Below are 27188 nucleotides of genomic sequence, written 5' to 3' on the forward strand. Positions count from 1 at the left end.
GCATCACCTGAAAATTCATTAGAAGTGCAAATTATTGAGCCCTAGACCGCATCTACTGAATCAGAAAGTCTGGAGGTGGGATCCAGCAATCTATGCTTGAACAAGAGCTTCCAGAGATCCTGATGAACTCCAAAGTTTGAGAACTATCAGCATAGACAGTTTGGTAGGAGTAAGAGGCAGTGTATGAAAATCTTAGCACAGTACCTGGTGCACTGTGAGAGCCCCAAAAAGAGTGCTCTGAAGGTAATGTTAGACTGTTTGGTAGTCTGAATATGGTGGGGAAACAGACTTATAGCTGCGAGCTACTCCCCCGGCTCTGAACTGTTTTTCATAAGGCACATGGAGCCCATGTGAGCATCCAAAAGGGGTAGCAGACCAACCAGTTCAAGTCACTCTCCTTCCGCTGCTCAATTTTGACCATCCTTTTTCTGAAGACTTAAGTTGCAGTGTTTTGGTATGGTCCAAAAGCAGATCACTGAGTGATAGAGTCTGCTGCCCTACCATTAAATGCTGAACAGCTGAAATGCAAGGAAAAGCTACTTATCCATAAATAGAGGAGAGAATTTTCCCAACATATGTAAAGTATTATTTTTAACAGGAAAAGGACAAATGACAAGTTTTAAATAAGTGGGGTCTTTCTTTTCCTAGTAGGATTTCTTGTAGAATATTTTTACAAAGATTCTATGTCATGAGCCCATAGAGCTCTTGGATGTATGTCGATACCTCACATCTGAGAGATCAGGCCTGTTCTTCAACAACTCTAACTTCAGTGTGCTCCTCTTGTTGGTCCTCAGTGTTGGGCTTTCCTAGTGTGCTAAAGCCTCATCACTCTCTGCTTGAATTGCATGTAGATTTCCAAATCGATGCTTCTCATTCCAGTTTTTCATTATCTGGCCCATATGCACTTTTAGATCATTCTTTAGGAAATCATATTGCAACCAAGTGGTCTTTTCTCAGAAATCCTCGATGGATCCTCACTGCACACCTAGAATTCAAGCTACTTGCTAGTTTTACGACACACTTAAAGACTTATTTTGTCACTGGTCTATTTTATAAGCTATGGCTTATTTTGTATTTCTATATTTATGCTATTTTGTCACTTGCTCTTTATTTCTTAGTCTCTTTAAAAAAAATCTCTATGCCTTTATTCTTCTCTCTTTCCACCTAAAGTGCAGTTACTCTACATCATAATGTTCAGGGACAATTTAAATGCTCAGTAAAGCCTTCCTTGTTTCTGTACCTGGACATAAGGTTTTCTTCATCTTAGCTTCTGGTTCGTTTGTACATCTTTATACATTGCCTCTTATATTATCCTTACTGTGTAGTCATTTTTTGCCTCCTCTACTTGACTGAAAACTTACTGAGGATAAGGACCAAGTCTCACATACTTCAGTAATCCACCACCCTAACCATCTTCCCTGTTTTGGCCAAATGTACCTGACCCCTATAGACTAGCTTTTATGTCACTTTGAATGATCAAACCTGGCTCCCAATCTTTGGAAAGTTAAGGCTACTAAGTAAAGAGAGGAAAAGAAAGATAGGGAATAATTGTCATGCAAGGCAAAAATTATGTGTCACTGCCAATTACAAAGCTGCAGAATGCCAGCCACTATATGTTTTGAAGAGTGCTTATAAATTTGCATCCGTAGTAACTAGATGTGTATGTGTCCTTTGCGTAGGTGACTTTCTTCCACCCCCACCCCCACCTCTGGATGATCCCGGTACTCTCCCGTCTGGCTCTGGAAACTTCCCTCCTCCACCACCGCTCGATGAAGGTGCTTTCAGGGCACAGGTAAGATCTGTGGTTGAAGTCATATTTATAAGCCATGCTAGGAAGCTCACGAAATCAGTGATGTTTTCTGTGGTGGATAAACATTTATCCAGAGCCTACAGAGAGCTTTGCAACTCACAGAATGCTAAGTCACCTTAAGGCAAAATGCCCAACTCAAAGCTTTTCAGAGTTCTGCCAGCTTGTACTCCAAAGCCGCAGAATCCTTTCCCCTGCTAGTTTTGTTTCAAAACTGAAAGCCATTTTTTTAGGCATGCCATTTGAGAAGTTCACATGTTCTCGTTATCCTGGAGCACACAGCCATACTTTTCTTATTTTTTTCTCTATCCACAGACATGGCATTCTACATGAGTACGGTTGATATTTTAAGTCTCTGGTTGGTCACAGTGGGTCCTAATTGGTCAGCAGCATCTTTCTAGCCAAAACAGCAGCAAACACCTTTCAGAGTTTCTCTCCTGCGTGAGGTTAGGGATGCACATTACAGTCTGTGTTGATTATATACAACTGTTGTGCTCCAGAGAGGGGTGATGGCAAAGCACTGGGCTGGAGTCAGAAGCACCATGAGAAATGGTCCTCAGCCTGTGGCCGTGGAGGGCCTCTGGTGACCACCTGCCACCACGCAGGCAGCCAAATGCTATTCATGTCAGACAGGAAACCTGAATAACAAAATCCATGATTGTTATTTTTTATAGGTCATTATGTTACTCTAGATAGCAGGAAGAAAAAATGCAGTTCTTATCTTTTAGAAAAATACTAGAAATATTTGAGAAGGGAAATGATGTTTGGTATTTGTTTCAAAAGAGTAAGAGCGGGGCATTAGTGAGAATACAGGTGAAAAAAGATTAGTTATGAGTTGCTACGTATTGGGGGCTGAAAGTTTATTCTATCATTTGGTTTCCCTTTGTATGTTTAAGTTTACCCTTAATAAGTTTTTTTAAAGATTTTATTTATTTATCTTTAGAGGGGAAGGGAAAGAGGGAGGGACAGAAACATCAATGTATGGTTGCCTCTCTTATATCCCCTGCTGGGGACTGGCCTGCAACCCAGGCATGTGTCCTGACTGGGAATCGGACTGCAGGCTCAATTGGTTCACAGGCCTGCGCTCAATCCACTGAGCTACACCAGCCAGGTATAATAAGTTTTAAAGAGGAAAAGCGTTAGGAAATAACCCCTTAAATAGTTCAGTTCATTGTCTGTCTTTCTTTCACCTACATTTTGGGTTTTGGGGAGGCAGAGAAAAAAGTGATTCATTCATTGAACAGATATTCTGTGCTCCTGTGTGAGCACCTTTAGAACACTGTGGCTTCAGCAGCAAAAGGACAGACAGGGTTCTGCTGTCCTGACGCTTTATTTTAGTAGAACCAGTAGAGGTAAATAAAGCGTATACAACATAAAGGGTATATTAGCATGGGATCAGAGCCACAGGCTGAGGAATGCGTAAGGGGTGCAGCCCACATGGGGGTGCCCCTTGAGCACACATGGTCAAGAAGACCTCCCTGATAAGGTGACCCGTACACAAAAATTGGGGGCCGGAGAAGGAAGAAAGGGTCACATGCATTTCTTGGGAGTATATTTTTATATGACAGATCTTAGGAAAAAGACGAAGCTTGTTTTTTAATTGACCAGGTGAAATGATTAAGTTCCAGTTATAACCAGTAAGTTCCAATTCAGTTTGGAGGCTAGATCGTATAAAGGCACTTCCACATTTTCTGTCTTCTCACAGATGTCACGAACTCCCTTCATTTTGGCTTGCTGTAGGCCAGCAAACCAGATCAGATGCCAGTGATGGGCAGGGGTCTTACAAAGTTTATATTTATTTTATTCACCAGAGAGATCCCTTGTTGATAAAAAACAATTATGATCAATTTTTCTTATTTTTAGTCATTTTTTATTAAAAGAAAAAGAAAGCCTTTCAAGTTTGCCTTTTGTATACTTTTGCTCTTTCATGGTGTTGGTTCTTTGCGTATTTTGTTTACTCAATTAAAAGCTTCACCTAGTTAATCTTCTCTCTTGGATCATTATGGAAACTATTTTGTTGTGTTTAAAATCTTTATTTCTAAAAAGTTTCTTTGACTTTGTGACAACAGACTTGTGTTTGAATAGTTCAGCAGCTTATTCTAGTTTTATTATTTTGAGCCAGTCAGAATAAGTCTCAGTTTCTTCATAATTAAAAATAAAGTAACTGTACCAACATCTAATAATTAAATGAAATACAGATGGATTTAAAACTGTTAAACTATAATGGCTGTGTAGATTTTTTGATGTTATAATTATTACTGGATAAAAAATAACATCAGCAAGAATAATGATAAGACTTTGCCAAAGTGTTTCATTAAGGGAAATTCAGACGTGCGGCTTTTCTAAAATTACAAAAAGTCTTGTTCTGTACAGGCCCTGTCTCGGTAACTGTTCTGAAACCACAACTTTGTTTTTGAAAAAGAAGGAAATAAACAAAAAGCCTGTTGCCATGTTGGCTTATGTTCTCTGCAAAACAGAAGGAAGAAGGATAAAAAATAAAATAGAGTTTGCCAAGTGGAAAAGGACGAATCTGGGAGGGAGAGGCCTGGCATTCCTGATTGTGCGGAAGGCTGTAGGCGAGTTCGGAAGAGAATGGGCAGGCCCCTCCCTGGCGTGGGGGTGGCGCCGTGTGATATAATGACTTGGCCCTGCTCTGGCTGTATCCGCACCACCTTTTGGATGGGAGCTATAATGTATCTCAAGGTAATATGCTCACTGGAGAAATTTTTATAATTTTTCCTCTCAGCCATGGTGAGGCCTCCTGTTGCCAAGTCCAAATTATAGCTGGTGAATGTGTGTTTTTATGTAGAAGTCTGTTTATGTTTCCAGCCAAATTTTCAGGTTCAAGCCAAAAGAATGTCTACTAAGTGTGACTATAAGAATAATAAGATTTCCAGTGCTAGAAGGGACCTAAGAGATAATATAGTCCGATCCTGCGCCAAGCATTTGCTTGAGGCCTTCTTGAGCACTTGCTAAATGACTTCACTGTCTCTCTTTACACATGGGGAAACCGAGACCCAAGAAGGGTAGATTGTGTAGTTTCTGACTGAACTCTTAATAAATCTGAGAATTCTTGATGCCTGGATTTACCCTTTATCTCGCTGTACCAGACGGCTTGGGCACATGGTTTTAAGGCTCTGGGGTTCAGGTGGAGAAGGGGTTTCGTGCTCTTGTTTGGAACCACAGGTGGTGCTGGAGTTTTGCTTGACTCGCTGAACTTTTAATGTTTGCTGGAGACTTTACCGTTGCAAAAAGCAAATAAATAATTTAGTGTCAGGGGTTCTTATTTTGAGAATTGTCATTTTTATAGGAAAAGATGACTCTTGGAAAAAACAAATGAGATATTTTCTCTTCTATCAGGATCAGTGTGACCTCAGTACCTGTGAGGTTTGGAGTGGCCATTCAGCACCCACTTCCTTCATTTGCTTGTTCTTCCTACATTTGCTGTAAACTGAGTATCTTCTCTCACTTGGGCCTGCATGCTGGGGATTATAGTCTTAGAACTTGGCATTGTGGATCTAGTGCCGAGTCTCAGTCTTGGGACTGTTAGTTTTCTGAGCTGATTCCACAGTTGGTAATTTCTTTCTATTTTAGAAGAAGCAGGCAGGTATTTAGCACTGTTTAGCAAAGGTTCAAAGGGAGAGAGTGCATTATAAACTTTCAGATTTGCAAGGAAATAAGAGGTCATAACTTAAGTCCCCCTTCTGTTGTTTGAACTTCCAATTCTTTTTTCAATTTTGTAAAATATTTTTGGATGACTACTATAGGTAAGGCAATGTTGAAGCACGAGGTGGATCAGCTACCAGCTCTGAATCAAGCTTGGAAGCTTCATCGAAGTATATAGTATTTTTAGGACTATGAGATGCACTGGACCATAAGATACACCTACGTTTTAGAGGAGGAAAATAGGAAGCCAAAATGCAGTAAAATATTTAATAATATAAATAACATAGGCTACCCCCCACCAGTGAGCCGGGTAAGCTACATTCAGACTATAAGACGTACCCCCCATTTTCCTCCCAAATTTTGGGGGGAGTGCTTCTGATAGTCCTAAACATATGGGTATGTGTGTGTATTTTTTTCCTAAATTAAGGTGTTTTGTGGTAAATGATGCCTAGTTATCATGCTTCAATCAGAAGCACACTCTAAGTCCTATGTTGTGGTGGAGGGTCAGTGAAATAAAAACTGACTAGAGATATGCAGCAAAGATTTTTAGAAACAGTTTCATTTGAACTGCACTTGGTGACTGGGTAGGAGCTTAGTTTTCAGATGGGTGAGAGGCTTTGTCAGCAGCAGAGTGGTCATGAGAAGGCAGAGGGAGAGGAGCACCAGGGACGTGTGACACAGCTGCTGTGGAATTCGCCCTTTATTCCGGAACCACGGACAGTTTATGGCAGGTCTCTGTCACTACTGTAACTATAAGGAGGACATCCCCAGGTCTGTGTTGGCTGCCAAGTGGTGCTTTTAATGCACCATAAGACAAAACAGGTCGTGCCTGTGGGAAACCCCATGCGGACAGCTCTGATTGTCTGGTTGACTTCCTGGAGCTCCTTAGGGACTTACTTGCTGATACCTGATGGCTCTGAGTTCAGGTGCTCTGAATTTAACTTCCTCTTTTGATATCTATGCTTGAGTTTTTTTCCCATGACCTCCAGTTGACAACTTTTAATTTTACCTCTCTCATTGTGACTCAGCCCCGTGGCTTGCTTTTACTTCCCTACTATCCAGTGGTTTTACACTTTCAGTATTCATGTCTCCTCTTCTCTTCGTTTGGTCAGGATGGCCATGTTTGCTACTCTGATTCTAATCTCCCCACCTCAGAAAACTTGCTGTTTTGTCCATTGCTCTTTACTCCAAACGTTAGTGTTATTTTTTCAACTAGAATTTGTCCCTTTATGATTTCCTTGCACAGATTTTCTTCCTATCCTTTTAGATGCACATTCAAAGGATCCATCAGTCCAGGAGTGAGGTATCATGTCTGCCCCCAGGAGTTGATCGATAAAGCTACTGAAAGAGGTGACTCTTCTCAGCAGAAAGTGAGAACAGTGTAATGTGCCCTGTGCCCTGTGCCCTGAACTTGGGGAAATGCCCGGAGTTCGTTGAAAGGGAAAGAGAGAAGAGAAAATTCTGAAATCATTTATGGCCTTGTTTAAAGTCAGTCTCCAAAATCTGTAGGCCAACTCATTTCTATTCTTATAAAAAGAATTTTAAAGGTCACATATGGATAGCATGAATGGTGGGTTATAGTCATTCATCCACTGAGCCATTTAATGTATCTTGTTTATCAATGATAATTTAAAAATTGATTGAAGCGTTATTCGAAGTGGCACTGGAATCAATGTCGTGTGACATGTAATCCTAGTCTAGTAGGTATTGGGTGAGCAAATTTTACTTTTAGGCATAGAAAACTCAGGCCCACAGCTGTGGCCATGTTCATTCATGAACTCATGAAAAGAGGCACTGGGACTTGCTTATATGGTGTAGACACACACGGTTACAGAGGTCGTCCCTTCTGGATCGGGTAGTGGGGGGAGGAAGGAGGAGGCTGGCGAAAAAGAACCATGTCCAGGCTCTAAAGGCTAAGAACAGAGGTAGTGTGTGATTCTTTAGAGCAAAACCAAAGTGATCAGTGGAAGCTTGATTCCACTCTGAAATGCTTGCCTTTCTTTCTGTTCAGTGAGAATATAAGAATATCTCAGCACATGGAAACATACCAAAGGAGTGACTGAGATGCTTGTTTCTTCCTGGCCCTTCGCCTGGTTCCCTTGGGCATTAGGTTAACGAGCCCTAGTTGCTTGTGGGGTTGTTTGTGACACTGGCAACAGCAGTAGCAGCAGTAGCTTGTTTGCCATCATCTCCTCCTTTTATGGCTCCCTTTTGTGGGTTGTCAGAGTGTGTTTAGCTGGGCTGGTGGGCTCTTAGATGTGTAGCTGGTCTGGTCAATGTGACTTTCTAGAAGCAAATGTCAAAGCTTTCCTGTTTTTCTTTCAATCTGAATCATTGTCTGATTGGGTACTCAGTTGAGAAGAGAGAGGTATTTTTGGTGTCTAGACTCGTAAAAACTTCTTTGAAAGTAGCAGGCTAGAGCTGACGGGGACTATTCCAATGTTTCATTGAGCAACTTGAAAGTTTTTCATGGAATGCCATAGTTTCTCTTCCTTATTTAAAAAAAAATTAGAGAGGAAAACCTTTTCTCTGGGTTTGGTAGTGGAGTGCGCACACACACACACTCACCCTTATTACCTCAATCACCATTGACGCTGCTACCTAATCTAGGACACAGCCCTGCTGTCTACAGTGAACCATTGGTTAATCTCCCTGGACAATAAGAGTCTCATGGGAAAACTGGTTGTGGTCAGTTTTCCTGTATGTAGAGAAAACCAATAAGGTTAGCTTTGCTTTAGCACTTAAATTTGTCAATAGGGAACAATTCATAATATTATATATTTCAGAAAATTGCCTTTGCTCAAAGTTAAATGAAACTGCAGTTGGTTCTTTCTGAGTTGGTGAAGGTTTCAAAGAGATAATACACATAAGATTAGTGTATGTCCCTGACATTTTCCTAGGCTTAGTAAGGATTTACTGTTGATGTTATTATTGTTGGGTTATTCTGAAGTAACTCGTCTCTTTGCTGAGTTCTGGTGCAGACATTGCTGTCATTTGGTTTGCTCCACGTCTTCCCATAGTACACCAGTGATCCCGCTCCTTGCTCTTAAACACTTGGGGTCTTTAAGTCTTTTTGCTAAAGAAATACTCCCACTAACTTTCTCTACAAAATAAATGATTGAATTAAATCATCTTTTAGATCTCCTACAGCCTCAAAATACAATGCCTTGGTAATAAAATATTACCTCTTAATAATTTTATAGTGATTGCTAAATTGAAAAATATTTTATATTATATTTGACTTTCACAAATAAGAAAAGCACAAATATGATTTAACAAATAAAAAAGTTAAGGCTCACAGAGCTAAGGCAACTTATTTAGATCTCATAGCAAATGTCAGGGAAGCAGGAATTTACTTTTAAATGGACCAAAATAAAACCAAAATGCATGTTGGGGATTTTTAAACCTCTTGGCTTAGTATCAGTCCCCTTAGAAATGAGAGAAGGCAGATGACTTCAAATTTTCAAAAAGTAGCCAAAGTCGTCAACAATACATGTTCGTAGTTAATGGCCAAGGGTCATTGAGATATTTCTTTGTGATTCTTTAGTGGAAAGAAGCTAATCTTCCATCTCATTCTCCAGTATATTCTTTGCCAATCCCCATGGTGTGGAAGCTCCTTTGAGCTCATGAACCTGGAGTTCCTTTGTAATTTATGTAATCCGCTCAACACAGAGAAAAACTTGATCTGCAAGCGGTGGGTAAAAGAGGGTGCAGAGGATGCTAAGACCAAAAGCTAAGGATTTAACTCATACTTTATTTTTGAACCTCCAACGTTTTAGGGAAATTTTCTGTGCAAATATGAATTCAGTTGATCCATTCAAAAGTCAAGTACTTTTGCACCTCTAACAGTTAAAAATATAGTATTCTTATATGTGGTATGTATGCCCATCTTTAAAATGTTAAGATATTATTATTGTAACATTAATGTTTGTGAATTTGACCTGTTCAAAACTCTTACCCTATAATTCCATAAATTCCAAAATTGACATTGTTTTAAAATAAAAGACTTTCATATGCTTTATCTCAAGGAGCTTTTAAAGAACTTATGGAAAGACAAGTATAGTGATAATTCTTCACCTTGTCCTAGTGAAGGGACTGAGGCTCAGAGAGGTTAAGTAATGCCCTGGGTTTCCATGGTATTGAGCATCCGAGGCAGGGCTAGAACCTGCCTTTTGCTCGGTTGAGCCAGTCCAGTTCTTTTTCCTTTGCCACCACAGCTTTATTGTTACTCTGCCTTTATGTTCTGTTTCAGTGAAGAACACAGACTACCAGTCGTCACTCTCCTCTCCAATTTTTTCTTTATTATTGTGTGGACACTATGGGTTATGTTGTAGAATCCTCTATTGCAGTATTATCCTCTGCTTTTTGTTTTGAATTGTCTATACCATTATGGAATGGATGGATATGCTTTGGCTTGAAAATATAAGAAATTTATTCATCAACCTTTAAACTGGAATTTTTCTGTAATTTTAGTTTGTTTTTATACGTATTTTACTAATAATCTTTAGTAAAGATGTCAGTTTTTATTATTGTAGAAAAGCGTATAATAGGTGGTAGGTGGTGGAAAAAATGTTTCTTTGTAGTTTTTTAGAAAGAGTGACTGTGTGACACAGGAAAGAGAAAATCCCCCTTTTTGGAGATAAAGGATTTAGTTTATGAGCCCCACGACCCCCTAAAAATGAGAAAGAAAGAGACTGACATGGCAAGAGCTCAGAAATTCCCGTCTTTCCCCATCACTCGTCTCATTCCCTTTATTGCTTCAGTTAGTCTGTGCCTGTCTTACCGTCTGTGCCCGTCTTACCATCTGTGCCTGTCTGTTCTGACCTGTCGATGACACATTCAGACGATATGTGATCTCACTCAGATCATCCCCATGAACCAAATCTCAGTTACTTTAGTCATAGAACTAGTATGATAATCCCAATTCTTTTCTTCTGTTTTTTTTTTCCCGAATGATCAAATGAAAATAACCTGTTTCCTATCACTTTCTAAATCAGTAAGTAAAGGATTTATCTTACCAATAATTTTTGTAATATTATTTCAACATCACTGAGCTTTAATTCTTTCTATTAAAAATTATCTCACCCCCATTCATAAAGCAATGAATACTTATATGATCATTAAATGGTATATTTGCTAGTATTGTATGTATTAGAAGGAGAATGACAAGCTCTCCTCTGATCAGGGATGTATTATTTCAAGCCATACATTCTACAGCACGTGCACTGCTGAGTGAGGGTCTTGATTTTCTGAAGACCTGTCTCAGAACTTCATAGAGTACCTGATAGGTTCAGACTTAGGTATTCCCTGAAGAGGTGATCAAACAATTGAATAAAAAAATGGCAAACTACCATGCACATTCAGGAGACTCCATCATTTTTGTTATTATTTTCAATTGCTTTTGAGGGGAGAGGAAGCAGTGAGGGGGGTAGGAGAGAGAGAGATTGAGAGAGAGATTCATTTATTGTTCCACTTATTTATCCATTCATTGGTTGATTCTTGTATGTGCCCTGACCAGGGATCAAATCTGAAACCTTGGTGTATTGGGATAATGCTCTAACCAACTCAGCAACCTGGTAAGAGCCTTTTATCATCATTTTACATCAGGCCATTTTCTAAGTTGAAATGCGCCTAAGATGATTGTGGATTGTTTTCATTTCCTTTTAGCTCATTGACTTTCTCTTCTGACCCCGTGGGGATAAAAAACAGTAGTGGGCCATGGCGATGACAAAGAATTTTCATAGAGTTACAGATTCATGAAGTGAGGAAAGCCCCCCACCCCACCACCTTTCTCTCTGTAAACTGGGGTTTAAGCCACATCCTAACATGAATGTACTCATTTCAACCATGGCCCTTGCACCAGTTTACCACCTGTGATTCCCTAAGGACTGTTACTTTTCAGCATGTTCCTCTGTGTCTTTCAGGACGGTAACACTTCTCCCTGCTCCCTCCCTCCTTCAGTTTTCACTGAATGGAACTTCCTTGGTTGCTGGGCTGTATCTGCAGCTATATCTTCTCTCTCTTCTTTACCAGCCCCCAACTCTTCTCTTTCTAGCCCTAAATTTAGGTGTCCATTCAGTGTTCTTCCTCTTGACCTTCCATCTTCTCAACTTTGATCTCTTTATTTAACAACATGACCTAGTTATGACTTTTGGCCCTATGTTTTCCTTTGGCAATTTAGGTTGCATTTATCCATAGGATCTTTCCACAGGGAAAAACCTGTTTCTTCACATTTAATTTGTTCCAAATTCTACTCATCACATCCTCCCAAGGCTTTCGTTCTGTATTTCTTAGTCTCCCAGACTCTCAACTCTGGGATCATTGTCTTGTAACTTTAATATGTCTGTCAGCAAGATCTGACCCTTTTTGAACATGAAAATGACTCTCAGGTTTGCTGTAGTCTCCTTTTCCCATTCATTGCCCTAGCTCCTTTCTTCTCCCTACCGCAATAGACTCACGGCTTTGATTCTGTCTCCATATCCCCACTCCAGTCGCATATTTCAAGCCATTGGTCTTCAAAAAATGTTACTTCCTATGGGTTTTTATTGCTTACCTCATTAAGTTTCCTTTTTGGGGTTGATTTTCACGATACTTCATGGCCTGTGGCACCCTGTAAAGTTTACCTTATCTCCCACTGTGCTCTCTGTAGTCTTTGCCCTTGTGAGGCTGATGTTCTCTCTGTGCGTTTCCTGCGCCCAGTTAGTTTTTCTCCTGTCTTTTTCCTGCCTGGGGTATCCTTATCTCTCAACTGATCAGAAATCCTTCCCGTTTTTAAAAGGAAGATTTCACTTTCTTCCTCACGGCTTTGGCTACCACCAGTTCGTCCCAACTCTCCCTTCTCTGGGTCCAGACTCTGCTGACTGGGTGGTGTGGTGCAGTGGTGGGGGGCCAGGGTTCAGTGCCAGGCAGCCTGCTCTGGTGCTCACCAGTTGCACTGCTTGTCTTCACGTGCAACATTTGGAATAGTTTAGGAAGTTATTTTGAGGATTAATTAAGATAGAAGAGTATGGGGTATCTAGTAGTATCTGGTTCATAGTAAAGATACCATGAATCAGTTAATGGATAAATCCGTTAATGATGTTACATTTTCCTGCCACTTAATAGATGTCTTTTTGTGGACTGACATAATTATATCATGTTCATTAACATTGCCTCCAAACTATATATCATAAAGCCAGAATCATAATGTGACATGGGGAGGCATGTAGAAACCATTAAGCATCACAAATCATGGTGGTTCATATCTGAAAATGCCCTAACCCAGGCCATCTTTCTTGTGATGAGGAAATGGCAGGGAGTGGGGGCAGATTTCTTAAGGGAACTACCCAAGGTGGCACAATCAGTAGGAAAGCTGGCCCCAACCCCAACTGGAGGTTTTAGGATTCACAGGTCTCAACTCATTTTATTATCTTTTTGTTCTTCCTCTTCTAGAAACTGCCTGAAAGCTGGGCCACCAGTTATGTTCCTTTATTACCTATAGTCTTTATGTCATTGAGGGATATTGGGTTGATATTTTTGGATTGATGTATTGATTGAGTGTTCGTCTTGGCAATAGGAGTACTCTGAAAGATCTATGGAATATGTATTATGCATGGGCTTGCCAGCCCTCTGATGCCGTTGTGACGTGGAAGGGTTTAACATGTTTCACTCTGTGCACTGGCTTAGAGCTGCGGGGAAAGGAAATGGGAAAGGAAGTATACGTCGTGAGCAACTCAAGCTTTTCTATATTTAGTTCTTGCTACTGTTTGGAAAGTACAGCTCTGTTCATGGCAGTCTGGCATGTGTTTCCTTAGTGCCATTTCAAAAAAGGGAAAAATAAATATGGGAATTTTTTGTAGTGAAAATAGTTACTCAGTGAAATCACACAAGTTCCTTCTTTTTCTCTTGATGAAACCTCAAACCCACTAGGCACAGATTCCTCAACCTCAACTATGCGTGTCAAAGGCTCATGCCGAGTCAGCAAAACCAAATACAGCAAGATGTGTTCTGGTGGCTGGGAGAGACAGGGCAGGGAAGGCGGGGAGGGAATGGTGACTCTCCTCGATCAGTGGATGGCTTGGCCAGCCATTATATTCTTGGCCCCTGGAGGAAAGTGAACCTGAACTACATAGATAGACACATAGTATTACAGTCCTTTGCTTAAACTGTTTCTTCTGCCTGAGGGTATCTCTCTTCTGTTTTTGGTAAAAGTATTTCTGTGTCTTATAACCACTCCCCCAATTCAAATAAAGGAATTGCTTTCTCTTTGGTAGTTTTGATGACAGTTTGGGGATTTTCTCAATCTGAGACTATATTAGTTATCGTGAGGGGACAATAAAAGAGAATGAAATTTCCGGATCTCTATTTAGATGGATTTCTGTAACGTAGCAGGACTGGACTGTCCAGAAACAGCAGTGAGAGAATGGCTCAGGGCTGACTGCAGGGGTCTAGTGCAGCAGATGAGGGCCTGAACCAGGATGATGGCCATGGCCTTGGCTGTGGTGAAGGGGAACTAAAGTCCAGAGCAGTTTGGGATGGGGAGTGTCTATTGGAAATTGAGGAGTCTGGGATGCTGTGCAGGATCCTGACTTTCTTTCTTTATTTGTATTGTTGAGGTACAGTTGTCTCTATTTCCCCCCAAAACTATCCCCCGCCCTACCCACCCCACCTCCTATCCTCGATCCTATCCCCTTCTGACTTTGTCCATGTGTCCTTTATACGTGTTCCTTCATGACCCTTCCCATTTCCCCCATTTATTCCCTCCCACTCTCCTTTGGTTACTGTCAGTTTGTTCTTTATTTCAGTGTGTCTATATTTTACTTGCTTGTTTGTTCTGTTGATTAGGTTCCACTTACAGGTGAGATCATGTGGTATTTGCCTTTTACCGCCTGGCTTATTTCACTTAGCACAGTACTCTCCAGATCCATCCATGTTATTGTGAAGGGTAGGAGTTCCTTCTTTCTTTCTGCTGTGTAGTATTCCATTGTGTAAATGTACCGCAGCTTTTTGATCCACTCATTTACTGATGGGCACTTAGGCTATTTCCAGCACTTGGCTATTGTAAACTGTGCTGCTTTGAATGCCGAGGTGCATAGGTTCTTTTGGCTCAGTGATTCAGGGTTCTTAGGATATAACCCCAGCAGTGAAATTGCTGGGTCAAAAGGCAGTTCCATTTTTAGTTTTCTGAGGAAATTCCATACAGTTTTCTACAGTGGATCCTGACTTTATTTAGGGGAGAGCTATTTTCTTTCTCTCCTAGTTGCCAAATAGGAAGATCCTCTAAAAAATTAGAACTCTGAGGAAAGGGTGATGGGAATTTTTACTAAAGGAGATGTTAATACCACTGAGCAAAGATCACCCCTGTTTTTTGGGCAGGACTATACAGTCTTCAGACATAAACACTGCTGCCTAGATAAAATTGAGGCAGTAGGATGAGAATAATGCATTGCTATAATTAATGCTAATTTGTGGATATTGCTGTATTGTTGTCATTGTTTTTTAATTGAATATGTATTAAGCTCCAACAGGGTGCTATGCATAATGCCAACTCATAGTTGATTTTTCAGAACACTCAGAAGAATTTATAAACACCAATAAATGGAAACTTACAGCACTCTTTCGAGGTGGTAAACACTGCCATTTCTACAAACCAGAAGTGAAGTAGATTGTGTTTTCCCTGTTGGCACTGTGGGTGAGAACACAGAACTGTCGAACAAGAGGAAAGTATTTTCCCTGTCCCCAGAAATTGGGTTAGAATACATTAGTACAGAATTATCTTCAAATGTTTTCAGAATTGTGGGATTTTTAATTAAATTGTTCCAGTTATTGTTAACACTTGCATTACCCATCAGGCAACCGAATTCTAGGCCAGCAGATTTTGAGATGAGTGTAGAAAAGAACTGGGAGAGGGATGAAGGGCTTGTTAAATGCCCATTATTAGACTCTGCTCCAAAAGGTTCAGATTTGGTAAATCTGGGAGTAGTCCTGAGAATTTTCCCTGTGAACGGGCATCTGAAATCCTTCTGTCCTCAGAGGAGGCTCAGCTTTGTTTTGAAAGCCCACCCTCTTCTTCTTCTTACAGAATCCGTCTGTAGCCACCAAAATGTAGACTCCCTCTGAAACCAAGAGTTTTGTGTAATAGCCTCTGGTTTCCTGGAACTCACCTTGTGTGATCCTATACTGCCCTCCTTTCCTGTACCTTTACAGGAGTCATGTTATTCTACTGGATATGTGATTCCAAGGACCCTATGCCCCCTGGCTTTTGAAGTGCCCCTGTGGGTTTGTATTTTCACTCCCCTATGTCATGTGAGGGCGCTAAACCTGAGAGGGGGTATGACTTGGTCAGCATCTCCCTGTGTTAAATCATTTTGATTTAAATTCAGGTAGGGACCCAGATTCTCCTTCAAGTAGGAACCACAGATGGGGACAGAGCCACTAGGACTATTTTAAGTGGAATTCATCATAAAGAAAAAGTTCACGTTGGAATAGGGGAGAGGAAGGAAGGAAAGCTAGAAAGGACCAATTCAGTTTTTTATTCTTCCATTATTTGGCTTGACTCTTTAATGGAGAGTAGGTACTAAACTATGGCAAGTAAATAGTAGTCATTTGATTTATCACTTGACTCTGAATATTCTATGAAAAGAAAAACACTTCTCAGGAAAGCCTGAACTGAGGCATGAATAGAATTCTGGGATTGAGAAAGGCTTTCTAATTTGAGGTAAGAACAACAAGACTTGAGACAGCATTATTTCTTGCCTCCTTTAATTTTTTTCAGCCTTTACCTGTGGAAAGAACAGTCCTTTCAAAGCTGTCTTTTAATTTGTATTTCCTAGATTGAAGGCAGAAAAGTTTGTTGTCTTGTGGATTCACATTCATTCCTAATTAAGGTGAAGTCAATAGCTTTCTGATAAGGTCCTTATTTACTTTTTATCATTGGCAACATTTTTCATAAAAATAGGAATTCCTGCTGGGAGTGTTATTAATGTAAATTTTCTGTACACTGTCTGAAATATATGTGATTCATGCTGTGTGCTTGTTCCCACGTTCAACACTGAGTCCTAAGATGCAATTACCCCTGCCCACTCTCTCCTTCATCATAGGGGCCGTGTTTATCCATTGGGTATCTGTACCCTGGATACTAGCCAGGTTCCTCCTGTGCCTAGGGTGTGTACACCTGCATAATGTGAGCACGGCTGACCCTTCAAGTCTCGTCTTCCTTTACCTTTACCTAAAGGAATATGTGTTATTTTCCAAGAGTTAGTGCCTGTTGCAGTGTTCCTCCTATATCTTTATGCTCACGTGCTAAACACTTAAATATTTTTTCTCCAAGTAAGGTTTTCTCAATTCTCACTGAATCCATGCAGTTCTCTCTGACTTTTCTATTTAGCTCCTCTTTTCTCCTTCCCCCTCCTCTCTTTTTCCCTCTTCCTCCTCCTTCCATCTCTCTCTCTTATTTGTGTGTATGTTTACTCTCGTATCTTGTGTTTCATATACTTTGATATTAACCTGCCTTATTCAGCCCTATACTATGGTTACTTGTGGGGAAACTAGCCTCTGTAATGCAAGTATAAGAACTTGTAGGGCAGAAATCCACTGATTTTTTTCTTCCTCCCTCCTACTTCCTTCCTTTCTTCCTTCCCTCCCTCCCTTCCTTCCTATAATTCCTATCTTTCATATCAATGTATCCTGAATATTTGATAAACATTTATGAAAAAGTGAATGAAAACTGCTAAATGAAGTGCTGGAAGGCAAAGAGAGGATTAGAACTTGACTTTTAACTGTAGTTACATCAATGGCCTAATTCACGGTCACCTAATTGGCCTGTGTACTCTCACCTGATGCTTGAAGGCAAACCCTCTCCGTCTTTGCATTCCCAGTTTGATGTCCTGGAAAGCGTCAGAGCTAGAGTGTTGCAGCAAAACATTTGCAACCCAAATCCCGATCCTTCTGTGTATTTCCTGAGTGACTTGGAAAAGCCTCTTTTTCTTTGATCCCTGCTATCCTCTTTTGTAAAATATAAATAATAATACCTATTAATCTCTAGGACTGCCGAGAGAATCCAATGAGGCCATATTTAAGAAAGCGCTTTTCTGAACTTAGCCCCTTCTCTGTTGCTGAGAGCAGTGCAGAGAAAGCTATGCTTTTCTTGCCCTAGGTTCCAAGAGGTACCTGTGTCCAGAGGACGGGGTAACTGGCTCATAGGGTATTGCCTAGTGCTCCCTTGGAACCGGCATCTTCACCAAGAGAAGATGATGGACAGATTTAGGATGATTATTGGGGAGCTGATAATGTATTTTATTGTTAGAAAATGTGATTTCTTGCCATCATAGATTGATTCTCCATATCTCAGCCTTTGTTATACTTTCAGATAAGACTGATATACATTTTGTGTTTTTCCTTTCTGCCTGCTGCTGAGATTTGCTTACTTGCTAGATTTGCTGCTCTCACCTGTCTTTTTTTCTATTTCCATTAATCAGCGCAGGACTCTCAAAACAATATAACTGAATGCAGCTTCCTCTATAAAGTTGTCAGTGACTGTATTTGAAATGGATATTTCAAATTGTGTATTGTTGTTAGTATCCGCTTTATATTTTTTGTATTTTCAACTGTCAAAATAACACTTAAACTAAATAGAAACAGAGTCATTTGATTCCAGTAAGCAGCTATAAGCGGGAAAAAATCACCATCCACATTAACCATTAATCAGATAAATAACCTTTAAGCTTCTGAAAACTTTAGGTAGGTTGCATTTATGTGAATGTGTTGGAAAAACAGGCCTTTGAATTCTAGAAGAAAACATGTAAATCACATCTAAACCCCCCATTTTGCTGTTGAGAAAACACAAGCTTGGAAAGAGACAGTGATTTGCCCAGGGTCACCCTACTGAGTTATATCAGGACTGGGATGAGTGCCTAGATCACTGCTTCCTACACTCCTCGCCTACACATCCGCTCCCCTGTTCACTAAAGACAGCCCTGTGGTTACCCTGGACAGGTAATAAGTATCACTTTTCTGGCTCAACATTTCTATATATTCAGAGTCATCTTCTGACATTAGAATACTTAGAAGTTTTTTAGGAGAAAATCAAAATACTGTTGTTGTTGGTTTTTTTTTTTTTTTTCACTTGAGACTGAGTTTTGGGTGGAAGGGCTGGGATTAAGAAGCAGTGATTCATGTCTTCCTGTCCCAGCCTGATGCCTTGGCTGTTTGACTACTAGAAAATCACTGAGGCTTTCTGGTCCTTTGTTTCCTTTTGGTTCAGTCATGGGATTCTTCCCATCTCCTCCATGTCTGTCTACAAATCTAAGTGTCTCCAGCCATTCTGACAGATCTGTTTCACTTCTTGGCACCTCTGTGTCCACATGGACTCCTGAACGGGCTGGGGGATGGACTCTACTCCTTCCCAAATTGTGTTGGCCTTGTCCTACAAGTGAGACTGGAAATTCTGGGACAGCGCTGTGTTCTCCTCCATAAAGTTTTCTCCCATGGAAGATAGGAGGAGAGAAACTTTCTGCTTATTCACAGGTTCTGAAGAAGAGCATTTGAAATAGTGCGTGACATATTGCTTTGGAGAAGATGTTTCGCAGTGTAGGTTATTTAGGTTTTAGTCCTATTTCAGTGTCTTTACTGAATTACCATCCTAGACACCTTTGGGGGAATATTTTTATTATTTTGAAATGAAAGTGTGGGAATAGTTGCTTAAATTGTCTTTTCAGTCCTAATATTTCTTGAGCCTGAGTTACCTTCTCTATGCTAATCATCTATAATCTATTCATACTTTCCCAAACATTATATGCAAGTCCTGACTGATAATACTTAGCACATGGGTTCGGGACCAGAAGCATTAAAGAAATTTCTCACCCCTGCCCTGCCTGGTGTGGCTCATTAGGTTAGGCATCCTCCTGCAACCTGAAAACTCACTGGTCTGATTCCAGGTCAGGGCATGTGCCTGCGTTGTGGGCCAGGTCCCTGGACAGTGGGGAGGGGGGTGTGAGAGGCAACCGATTGATGTTTCTCTTCCTTTATTTTTCCTTCCCTTCTCCTCTCTCTAAAAATGAATACACAAATAATTGAAAGAAGAAATTCCTCTCCCCTTCTCCACTGCGAGGGCATGCCTGTTTTATAGCACTGGCTGCTTCACGTGGAATGCTGAACATGGGGGCTGAATGCTGTCGTTGTTTTTTAGTCTTGGTGACATTCCAAGAAGTCATGAAGATATTCAAGCAAAGGCAGTTTCAGGATGATGAGCTACTATATCAGATTAACCTCAGACTTCTAAGTTTTCAAGCATTTGCTTCTGGCTATTTCTACTGTGTTGCTGAGGAATATGAGAAAGTGACTTCTGAAATTTATCATGCCCCGGCTCACTGGTCCTGCATTATCAAGACACAAAATATGAAAACTGTCTTCCTTGAGATTTTAAAACAAAACCAATACAAAAATATCTGGCATGATCTATTTTATACTGCATCCTAAAGGGTGGACGAAAAGTATTTTAGTCAGTGTATTTAATTTGTAGGCTCAAACTGCTATTTTTCTATCCTCATCCATTAACGTTTCGGTAATGGAAAACCAAACTGTTTTTGTTCGCTACCTTTTAAAACTTCTCTTAGAATTATTTTGTGTTAATTGCATTATGCAAAGCATTCCTGGAAATGTTTTTATGATACAGATGATTTTATGCATGTCCTTATAGACATTTCAATTGTATGGCCTTTCATCTTGGTGTAGCGTTTGCTAAACTGTGTGTGCAGACTGACTGACAACGTGTTCTTTAGGATCCCATTTCTTTATCCATAGCTTGTCTAAGTAATCTGCAGCAGTGATGTTTGAACTCTCTGTTATAGAAATGTCCAGGGGACATTATTGGAGCCAATAGGGAAGACCAAGCCGGCAGAATCCTAGGCTTCCTTTGCTTGTACTTGAACCAGAGTGGCTGTTTTTATATTTTTTTAACAATGGGGTTTAATGTATGCTTGTTTTTTTCACCAGGTGGTTATGCTGCTTTAAAAATGTCTATTTTACCTTGAAATCATTAGTGTTATTGTGGTTAATCTTAAAGTTCTTATATTGATAGTAGGTAGATAATATATGTATTTTTCCACATTGTTATTTAGTTGTTTTCATGCAAATTGACCTTGATTTAAATTGTAAGGGACTACTTTAATAGTATATAATCAATGTAATTTTTATTTTATAAAGATTACAATTTAGTATAAATAATTCAATAAGTAGGTAAACACAATGAAACGTGAAGGTTACCTTTGTTTGTTTTTTGTTATTTTGGGGGTATTTTTTTTCTTTCTTATATGAATAAAACAGTGAACAATGAGGCTGTGTGTTTGTAATCAAGCACCATTTTTGCTATGACCTTGACCTTACTTGTGAATGATTTGTCTTAAACTCTGAATTTTTCAAGTTTTAGTGAGTTTGGATCTGGTTGCAAATGGGCAGCAAAAATCGTGACAGGCAAGTTGTTAAGTGTTGTTTTAGATTCACACAATATGAAGACAAAAAAAAATAACAGGAGGCTTGGCAGGTTCACATCCCTCATTTTATAGACGTAAAACTTGAGATTCAGAAATGCAAATGAGGGCCTGATGGTGCCACACACGTGCAGAGCTGGCTCTGTGCCGACATCTCTGGGAACGAGTGGGTCTCGTGCTGCCTGAGTCAGTGAGGTGACTGTTGCACAGAGGCCCCTCATGCTCTCTCCACTGCACGAGTTTATTGTACGGATGTGATCTGGCGTCTGAAGGCTCAGGAATGGGGCCGTCTCTCCTTCTTACTCCCTTTTTCTCCCTTCCCTCTCTCCCCTCTCTGATCTTCTGCTCCTTTATTATTTGCCTGTCCCCTTTTCTCCTCTCTCCGATAATTGGCTTCTCATCTCCTTATATGTTTTTATTATGAATAATTAGCCATGACCATGATCTTTCTTCATTATCATTGATTGCAGTTCACCCTTGTGATGGCTTTTGTTACATGCTCTTTAGTTCAGATTTAAAAGAAAGTTTGTTTGCCTAGTGTTTTGTTTTGTTTGTTTGTTTTGTTTGTTTGTTTTGTCTTTTTATTGCCTCTGGCTGGCATCTTCGTTCACCAGCCTCTTTATGCACCTTTGGTCACATGTCCAGCCTTTTTTCTGTGGGTCACAGTGTTTTGAAGTAGCATCACATGGTTCAAAATATGGCTCTTTTGGCAATAAGGGTTGGCGGTAAGACCAGTTCCTTTAAAGAGATGTGGGTTTAGCAAACATTGTCAACTTTGGGAGAGTGTATTAGGGCTGAAAAGGGTGAATGTTAGCGAGTGTGAGGGACAAAAACTGAAGCCCATATCAAGTGAAGTGTCTAGGTTTTATCTTGACGTTTTCTTTTTCTTCAGATACACTCGTACCATGGAAAACTCTCTTTGTCACCCATTGTTACCTCATTTTCTTTTCATTCAATGCTCTGTTCCCACTTGTCAAGTTATTATTGCACTTCAAATTGTGAGCACATTACCCCTATTGGGAACACTGTAGTGTTTGTTCCAAAGATGGCATTTTGAGGCACCTATCCCCACTGCCCTTAACCTGTGGGGTAAATGAATCTTCTCTTTTAACAACAGGACTCAAGTGTGAGCCCATTTTTGTATACGGGAAATGTGTGGTTGTTTTCTGTCAGCCATTAGATTGTAAGTTTCATAGGAAAGGGAATAGTTTTTGTATTGGTTTGGCCAAATGATCCATATGAGTTTTTCCAAAAAATTAAAAACGTGTTATTTATTTTCATTAATTACTTTATTGATTTGGATATTTTGAGTGTGTTGGCTATCTCCTGCTTGGTATATTGTGTTCTCCATTAATGTCTCTATTTGATCCCTATCAAGTCCAGCTGGTTTACCTGACTGTGGAGTATCACCCAGTGAGAAATCTCCAGCATGAAACTTTGCAAACCACTTTTGACAGGTTCAATCAGTCACAGCACCTTCTCCATACACTGCACAAATCTTTGTTTTGCATTTCAATTGCATTTTTACTTTTTGAAATAATAAAGTATGATATACCAAAGAAGTTGCATATTTTCTTCCACCTTTCATATTAAAATGGCTACATAAAAATTCACCAGTGTTGGTAAGATTTTTTTTAACGCACACTGATATGACAGCTGCATTACAATCTAACAAAGTTGTTTTGAATGAAGTTAAATACAGCTAAGCACTACTGTAGCCATCTTATGGAAAAAAGCAGGCAAATAAACAAACTTTTTAGCCAACCCAATATTTAAATCTCTGTATTCTCTGCATGGTTTTACAAAGAGTCTCAAAGAACGTGGTGTATTTGATATCACTAGGCAGGTGTGAAAGTAGTATTATCCAGTATACTACATTTCTTGAGGTTCGGATCATGCTTACTTTAGACTGCATACTACTTAGCAAAAACAATTTCACAAAGAAGCATGGGAGAAGAGCTGTTCACACATACGCACAAGAGAGTTCCCTGTGAACCTTGCTAGTCTAAAGAACTAGACAAAGAGGACTCAGCTAGCAAATCAGCTGGGTTATCAGCAATGTCTCACAGAGGAGAGCACATTCAGTAAGGCAGGCAAGTGGGGTTTGGAAAGGGAAGTCCTATAGCCCAGTGAGTGGGAAGGAGAATTCATAAATCAACATGAACTAAACAGTTTTTCTCTTTAACATATTGAGTTTCATTCAAAAAAGTCACATTTCTACTAGAATCTATAGGTCATATTTTCTAGAACTCTCACCGCCAAATGCTGCCTATCTCAACGTGACATTTCCTGAATCAGTGTGATGAGGGTTCCCATAATATAATTATAATAGCATGGGGGTCATATTAAGCAGCAGTGCAACTGTTTTCATTTTTATCCAAATCTCTCTTACCCCGTTATTTGGACTGTGTTGGTATTTTTATGGCTTCATTAATCATGTAATATAACATAAGTTGTTTATAAGATAAATTCACTTCTGTTCACACATACATACACATATACAAACACACTTAACCCTTTTAAATGTTCATTGTGACATTAACTTAGAACAGTGTTTCTCTGTGTATAATCCTCAGATCAGCAATCTCAGCATTTCCTGGGAAGTTGTTAGAAATATAATATCTATATCATCAGAAACTCTGGGTGGGATTCTGTAATCTGTGTTTTAACATTCTTTCTAGGTGGTTACTAGTAGGCTAAAGTTTAAGACCTACTGATTAGAATTATATTCTTCACAGTTCAGTTTTAGCATCCTTACATGTGCTAAGAAGCACAGGAATCCCATCTAATTGAAGCCTCCAACCTCAGATTTTTTAAAATTTATTTATTTTAATTGTTGTTCAAGTACAATTTTCTGTCTTTTGCTCCCATCTCAGCCCACCCCACCCAGTGCTCCCCACCTCCCTCCCATTTCCACCCCCCTTAGTTTTTGTCCATGTGTCCTTTATACTTATTCCTGTAAACCCTTCCCCTTTTACCCTGAAATTCCCTCCCTTATCCCCTCAACTTCACATTTTAACTTGGAATCAAAATATTTTTAAAAGTTATATATTCAATGGACTTACTATGTCAGCCCAACCATTTCTTTTGATACTGTGGTCAAGGCAATAATTGACTAGCTAACACTTATTGAAGGCTTATTATGTGAACAGTATTGGACTGTATGGCTTTGCCCAGTCCTTACAACAAGTGTGTGAAGAACTGAGACCCAGAGAGCTTAGGTAAGTTGCTTAAGGTCGCAGAACTGGTGACTGGGAGATCCAGGTTTTAAATTTCTACGAGTCTGGCTTCAGAACCTTTACCACTGCTATTTTTGTGTGAACTGTGCTTTGGGTGGAGCACTTAATAAAATGATCACGAACAAAGAAACGTATTGATTATTATCCTACCTTCTTTAAGGGTAGAAGGATGATAGATAAAGGATAAACAGATACATACTTAGCTTTTTGTTGCTTATAAGTAATATAGATTTTTGGTATCCCTTTTGTTGCCACCAAGTTCTTTTTGTATGTTTTTTTAACTAACATTAAAACAAATGGAATAATGAACTTTATTTATAGTAAAAGAAAAATAAAAATGAAATGAAGTTCATGTTGCATTATTAATGCTTAAATAATACCATGAAAAAGAAAAATCACACTTAGATGTAAAATGAATGTACTATTTGAGGTAGTAGCCTTCTAGGTTTCCCTAAGGTGAGCTATCGGGAAAGCTTCTCCTCTGATGAATCAGAAAAGGAAGCCTGTGATTGGGTAGAGCTGGCAGTTCCTTGGTGTCACACGTGGGGTCTGTAGGAAATTTTTGAGTTTTGTGAAACACAATTTAAAAATTCTTCTCACATCAAGTGCTTGTTCTGGTTATTTGGTCTCTTTCTCAGGGGCGGTTTGAGCCAGGATGTACAGATCTTGGCTCTCAGATCCCCCTGTGCTGGGTCACTGGGATTGCCACCGCTCAGCACCACCCAAGTTTCCGAGGCTTGTTAACTAGGTGGTCAGGCTCATGCATATTTTGAGTGTTACGCAGGTTATTGGCTCAAATTCTGGGATGTTAGTGTCCTCAGGCAGAGATTAGTTCTTCATTAATTAGACCATTCCCCTTGACTGTTTCTTTTAATAGCCTGAATTAAGAACTCACTTTTTAACAAGGTTGATTTGATCATTAGATCATTAGATCATTTGAAAGCCTGCCATCAAAGTCTTTCATAGTAGAAGATTTTGCAGTTAGTTCTATCCCCCTACCTCAAAAAGGGAATGAATTCTTCCCTTTTAAGAATTTTATTTGTTTATTTTTAGACAGAGGAGCAGGGAGGGAGAAAAGAAGAGAAACATCAATGTGCGATTGCCTCTCACACACCCCCAACTGGGGACCTGGCCTGCAACCTGGGCATGTGCCCTGACTGGGAATCAAACTGGTGACCCTTAAGTTTACAGGCCAGCACTCAATCCACTGAGCCACCCCAGCCAGGGTGGAATAAATTCTTAACGAATAAATTGTTATTATGCTAAGCAAGATCCATTTATTTCCATTCATTAACGATGAGTACTCTCACAATTTTTCACCCACCAATGATCAGTTCAGGGGAGGATCATCTACTGATACAAGAACCATTGGCTGAAAGGTTCTTGGTAAGTGGAATATTAGCAGAGTCTCACAGATAATTTGTTGATTTAAAAGGAGGAGGACATTTGGACAATGGAGAAATCTGATTCCTTAGTCTAGTTATCACACCTGATGTCACCTAACGGGGCCAGACTGACCTCATAAACTTCATGATGTGGTGCAGGGGGAAGGTCACAGCATCATGGGTTGTGGGGGTCCTGCCACACTTGTGCAGCCTGAATCCAGTCCTCAGGTAAAGCCAGCTTATTGAACTATTAATAAGGCACTTGGCCTAAATTTCTTTTAAAAGTTAGGTTCATTAAAGACAAACATTAGACGAGGCTAAAAAGACCTGTCATCTCAATGTGTGATCTTTGATTAGATTATGGGAATTAACAGTAGATAAAGGACAGTGCTAGACAGCTGGTAAAATGTGAGCATGTGTGCATATTAGATAGCATTGCACCAGTTAAATATCTGGGATGCAAGAATGATTTCCAGATCAGGTGTTCTTAGGAATGCAAGCTGAAGTGTATGGAAAGGAAGTTTCTGCAACTTTTTAAAAAATGCTTTCAGTGCTTTAACAAACAGAACATATACTTTTACGTATATTGACAAAAGGTAGATTTTGCTATTTTGAACACCTAACTCCCCACTGCCATCCGCCTTTTGCCATATTTCTGGAAATTTGCATCAGATTCAAGTTGGAGAAGATCTTAGAGTCCTCTCCTACTGCTTATCTCCAATCCATTTGCTTTTTTTTTTAATTGAAAGGTAGTTTCTAAGCTTTTAACCTCACTGCATTCAATGAATCCTTTACATATAAGATGTAGAATTTTCCCATAGCCTTAAAAATGAACAAACTCCACTAGTGGTCACACCTATCTTCTGTTCGTTATTTAAGAGAGAAAGGGAGGGGCAGGGGGAAGGATAGAGAACCAAGTGTAGACCATTGATGAATCTGGGTACAGGGGTTTTGGGTGAAGTTCATTTTACTACGTGTTCAACTTTTCTGTGAGTTTAATTCCTTTTTTAATAAGGTATTTGGATATAAAAATGAATAAATAAATACAAATGAACAGTCTCATAAATCACAGCTGGTTCTCCTTGACGGTTACCAGTAGTTGATAGATTTGCGATATGTTGGCTAAAACATGACCCACCTAAAGTCAGACTCTTGGCAATGGCCTGATAAGTTATATATTTTGGTTCTGCTTTCTGGCTTAGAGTCTGCCCCTATTAATTTACAATCAGGGTATCATCACCCTGTAATTCTTCTAGTGGAACTAAAATTTTTGGCTTTTCAAGTTATAAGAAGCCCAACTGTGGTTTGGTAAGCTCTTATCATGTACATGTTTATTGAGTGAATAAGACTAATTATCTTCTAGAAAATATCTTATGAATGACTTACTCATATGCATTAATAAAAGGACACCTTTTGTACCTCACCTCTCATCCTCTAGTTGCATCTCCATCCACCAGCCATCGCTACAGCCACCACTTGTGCATGGGTATGACCTGGCAGCACCTTACCTTCACCTCAATACCTTTCTCTCAGTTTCTGTCCTGGAGCTTCTTTGTTACCATTCCACTTCTTGGGACAAATATGAGGGAGTTTACAACCCCATAGGCAACTATGAACCCATGGAGAA

The 27188-nt window shown here is 39.8% G+C and overlaps 1 protein-coding gene across 4 annotated transcripts in view; it reads left to right on the forward strand.

Moving 5' to 3' along the window:
• Positions 1–27188, forward strand: part of LPP (LIM domain containing preferred translocation partner in lipoma) — a 631519-nt gene that overhangs the window by 267119 nt on the left and 337212 nt on the right. For 3 of the 4 annotated variants that reach the window (XM_037037971.1, XM_037037916.1, XM_037038015.1), the window contains one exon: positions 1680–1792. The exons of the other annotated variant lie outside the window; for it this stretch is intronic. In XM_037037971.1, the coding sequence (XP_036893866.1) occupies positions 1680–1792 (113 nt within the window). The remainder of the gene's footprint in view (positions 1–1679; positions 1793–27188) is intronic. 4 annotated transcript variants of the gene reach the window in all.

This window comes from Sturnira hondurensis, unplaced genomic scaffold, assembly GCF_014824575.4.
Source record: "Sturnira hondurensis isolate 20B ecotype Veracruz unplaced genomic scaffold, ASM1482457v3 Scaffold0000396, whole genome shotgun sequence".
In the NCBI taxonomy this organism is placed as follows: domain Eukaryota; kingdom Metazoa; phylum Chordata; class Mammalia; order Chiroptera; family Phyllostomidae; genus Sturnira; species Sturnira hondurensis.